The 4,318-nt window shown below is 40.3% G+C and overlaps 1 protein-coding gene across 1 annotated transcript in view; it reads right to left on the bottom strand.

The window, feature by feature from the left end:
• LOC107679040 (CMP-N-acetylneuraminate-beta-galactosamide-alpha-2,3-sialyltransferase 1-like) overlaps nt 1-2,543 on the bottom strand; it is a 15,410-nt gene extending 12,867 nt beyond the window's left edge. Inside the window, exon 1 of the mRNA XM_016474451.1 lies at nt 2,036-2,543. Coding sequence (XP_016329937.1) covers nt 2,036-2,317 — 282 coding nt within the window. The 5' untranslated portion in view covers nt 2,318-2,543. The remainder of the gene's footprint in view (nt 1-2,035) is intronic.
• Nucleotides 2,544-4,318: the final 1,775 nt, after the last annotated feature.

Genomic DNA, 4,318 nt, shown 5'->3' with positions numbered 1-4,318 from the left:
ATCTGAAAAAAAAAATCAAAAAGCGTTTTTTTTAGTGTTTATTGTAATATTTAAAACATATATAATGTTATTTATGAAGAATTACAATCATATTTTGTAGTTCAAAGTGTTTTCTATACAACGACACCATTTTTTTCATTTCCTCCATTGTATGAGTGTAGGGTAAACATTTGAAATAGGGTATGTCAAATTTAGCCGAAAATACACAAAAACGCCCCAGAGCTTAATCAGAACAGCTTGTAAGAAATCCTTCCAAAATTTATAGAAAATACAGGATCTTTTGTTGTGGAATCACAAGGCAGTTATAATCAATAAAGGAAATATAACTCAGAGACTCTAAATGAGCTCATTGATTCAGGCCGAATAATGACTATATTAAAACATAATCATCACCACCTGATGGCATTTGCTCTTGACTTGTCTGGCTGTTATAAATCAATTACAGCAGCCAAACAAAATCTAATATAAATAATGTAAGGGTCAAGATCCCAACTAATACAAACACTGACCACTATAATGGTGACATAAAAAAATTGATTTTCTCCTTTAGTGATTCTGTTTGTTAACATCAGGTGTCTTCAACAATGGTCAATCAACACTTAATTAATCAGCTAATTATCTCATTAACTTTCACTCTGCTTCAGTGTTAGTTCAACACTGCTTCAGTGTTTATGAGTCCACACTCATGAGTGTTAAATTAACTGGTGATTTTGCTGTGTAGGAACTACAACGAGTTACTTCCCGGGTTTGTGACATCACAAACCCAGACAAACCCCGCCCCCAGGAACATGCAACAAAGAGGGCGGGCCATGCTGCGCTGCTTTAGAGAAGAGGAAGAAAACTAGAGCACAGAGATATATAAATTTTACATTTATTTAAATGAGGGAAAAAAACTTCACTGGTATCGGATCGGAATCGTTATCGGCCAATACCGAACCCTAGGTATCGGAATCGGTATCGGAGGCAAAAAAGGCGGATCGGAGCATCCCTAGCGTGATTGTCACTCGCTTGAACGAGCACCGATTTGCCTCTGATTTCGGGCATTTGTTGGCGATTTCGCAAAACCTGTCAGCGAGTGAAAAATCGGGCTAAAATTGTGCAGTGTGAACTCGGCATAAGATGACGCTTGAATGCTGCTGCCTGAACAAGAGACCTCCTTACTGAAGTGAAAGTGTTGGCTGGTGTCACTATCTCGCGAACGCGCCGGCGGATCTCCACCAAATTCGGGGGATCCCTTCAGTTCGAGGAGCCCTCTCGAACGCCACCCTCCGCGCGTCGGTAGCCCCCCGGGATCTCTAGATCGGTCGGCGCCGGACCGTGAATTTAACCGCCCGTAACTCCCGAACCCCGGGTGTTATCGACGCGGGGGTGGTCTCATTCGAAAGAGGGCCTCGAGACGTACACTCGATTCGGCGTTCGAGAGGGTTCCTCGAGCTGAAGGGATCCCCCGAATTTGGTGCGGATTCGCCGCGCCTTTATGGAGATATGGCTGTTCAAAGTTTCAGTGGTTTTCTATAGACTTAAGCTTAGATGCTTTTAGATGCGTTTAGATGTTTAGGCACTAGAGGCGGTTTAGCCAATCACAACACACTGGACTAGCTAACCAATCAGAGACCATCATATTTCTGAGGGAGGGGCTTCATAAAAGCAGGAAATGATCAGCGCATTTATAGGTGAAGGGACAGAGCGGTGTAGAATAAAGGTAAATCATGTGAAAAATAAAGCATTTTTTTTAAACGAAGCATTAACACGTTAGACTGCACCCCATAAACACAATCAAGACTAGAACAAAAACAGTCAACCCCCCCTTTAATGCACATTGTTGCAACCATTATGTGCTTTCATGCCAATCCTGAATAAATGACTGCATGTTATTTTAAGGAAAAAAAAAGGTTTCTCTTTGTAGTCTTTCAATAAAATACAACATCCCCTCTAAATATAATTTTTTGTTCACTGATTCCAAGTCCCCTACTTTCAACTTCTCCCTTGTAAAGACCTAGTTCTGTTCTGCTATAAGTAATGCTATGTGACTAACCTGCCACCATCTGTATGTGTCGTCTGAGAGCATGCTGCTTTTCCTGGACATCAGTGGGTGGAAGGATTGGTTAAACCGTTCCATAAACCAGCTATCATCTTCATCCTCAAGGTGAGTGATACAGTGTCGACAGGAACATGTACTTCCTGACAGGCCCAGCACGGACCTGAAGAAGTACAGTGAGGGTTCTCTGAGTGTGTAACTGAACACAAACATTGAGAAGGTCATGGCACACAAAAGTCCTGTTAATGTGCGTATTTTCCTCTGGGTGAACAGAGACATTTTGAGTTTGAGTCTGTCTCTCACCCCAAAAGAAACCAAAGAAGAGTGAGGGATATATTACACATTCTTTGTTCTCCCACAAAAATCATTGAGAAAAATGAAAATATGCAATTATGTGATTCTTCACTCTCCAGAAGGTATCCACATTGTGAAGAAGAACATGTGAACCTTACAATGGTTTGGGAGGAAAGACAATGAAACAAATCCCTGAAAAAATTGTCAAGGTAAAACCCAAAAAACATCATACAGTCCTCAATCATAAAAATGTTCTCCGGAAAAATTCCATAACATTCTGTGATCTTTTCTGGAGGATCTTTCTGGACAAATCAAACATCTGAAGACAGTGATCAGGATCCAGGTCAATCCAGGACAGTGTGATCAGGATGCTAGTCTTCTCTCTCATGATACTAATCTTGTCTGTGTGATCATCTACCTAGAAAAGCAAACACAAGATAACTTAAGCCTAAATATCGGCATACATTCAGATTTTTTTTTCCTAATAGCTGAGATACATTTCCTAAAATTAAGTTTATTTATTTAATCTTCAACCTTGTATAACAAAACCAAAAACTGGTTAAAAATGTTATCATTATCACCTCAAATCAGAACATGCAAGCATCACCAATAACAACTTCACTTTGTGCTCTACCTTAAGGACTGTGAGCAACACACACACACAATGCAGTGTTTTGATCAGCAATATCTATACCAAAGTATTTCCTGTATTTCAGATAAAGTATGATGTCTAATCCTTATCACTGCCTTCCATTGAAATAGGTCTGAAATAGATGGTGGGAACTGTTATCTTTGCTCACTGATTGCAAGAGAAAATATGTGGGTTAGGATAACAAATTCAAATTCCTCTGTGATATAAATCTATGTATTGCATGTTTCTATAAACTTCCAATATTCATAAACATTTAAACAAACCACCTCCTGGGTGCCCTATGATTTCTTATAAGAACCATCCACACAATCAGGGCCGTTTCTAGCCAATTTGACGCCCTAGGCGAAATCCCTATTGCCCCCCCAAATTATATATATATATATATAATTATTTTCAGACACCAGTTGCTTGTCACATTCAAATTGGTTGTCATAGTAACGACACTAATTTGTGGAGATTCAGTGCATTGAGTTCCACAAATCGCTCATTGGCGCCCCTTCAGCTGGTGGCGCCCTAGGCGACCGCCTAGCTTGCCTATGCCTAGAAACGGCCCTGCACACAATATATTATTTTTTTATTAAACCGTTGGTATCCACTCTTCCAGCTTTGTTCAGGACACAAAAGATGTAATAAAAAATATCAAGGACATCTTTCTGGCAGGGCTGGAGTGGGGCCCATTTTACATAAATCTATTAGAACATGCCATGGAGTACAGAAACTCCTGTTTGTTAATAACTGGAATCTTTTCTGGGAGCGTCCTAGGCTTTTTCGCGCTGATGGCCTGCACCCCAGCAGAGTCGGAGCAGAACTCCTGTCGGACAACATCTCCAGGACGTTACGCTCCATATGACTAGTAAGCCAATTTTCAAATAACTGCTATGATGGCTTTTGTTCTACCCACTTAAATGATAGAAGTACTTGCGCTGTCCAATCTATAAAGGCTGTGTCTGTTCCCCGAATAGTGAGATCAAAATATACATTTAGTGCAGGATCTAGAAAAAATCTGATCGCGATTAAACCAGAAAAATGTAAAATAAATGAACAAAAGCAATTTTTAAAGTTTGGGCTCCTAAACATTAGGTCACTCGCACCCAAAGCAGTTATTGTAAATGAAATGATCACAGATAATAGTTTTGATGCAGTCTGCTTGACTGAAACCTGGCTAAAACCAAATGATTATATTGGTCTAAATCAGGGGTGGCGAACTCCGGTCCTTGAGAGCTCAGCTCCAACCCTAATAAAAACTCACCTGCCTGTAGCTTCCTAGTAACCCTTCAGACCTTGATTAGCTTGTTCAGGTGTGTTTGATTAGGGTTGAAGCAAAACTCTGCAGG

This window comes from Sinocyclocheilus anshuiensis, unplaced genomic scaffold (genome assembly GCF_001515605.1).
Source record: "Sinocyclocheilus anshuiensis isolate Anshui unplaced genomic scaffold, SAMN03320099.WGS_v1.1 scaffold2182, whole genome shotgun sequence".
NCBI classification, from domain to species: domain Eukaryota; kingdom Metazoa; phylum Chordata; class Actinopteri; order Cypriniformes; family Cyprinidae; genus Sinocyclocheilus; species Sinocyclocheilus anshuiensis.
The sequence above is the reverse complement of the archived record's forward strand: the minus strand, read 5'-3'. Positions and strand labels throughout refer to the sequence as shown.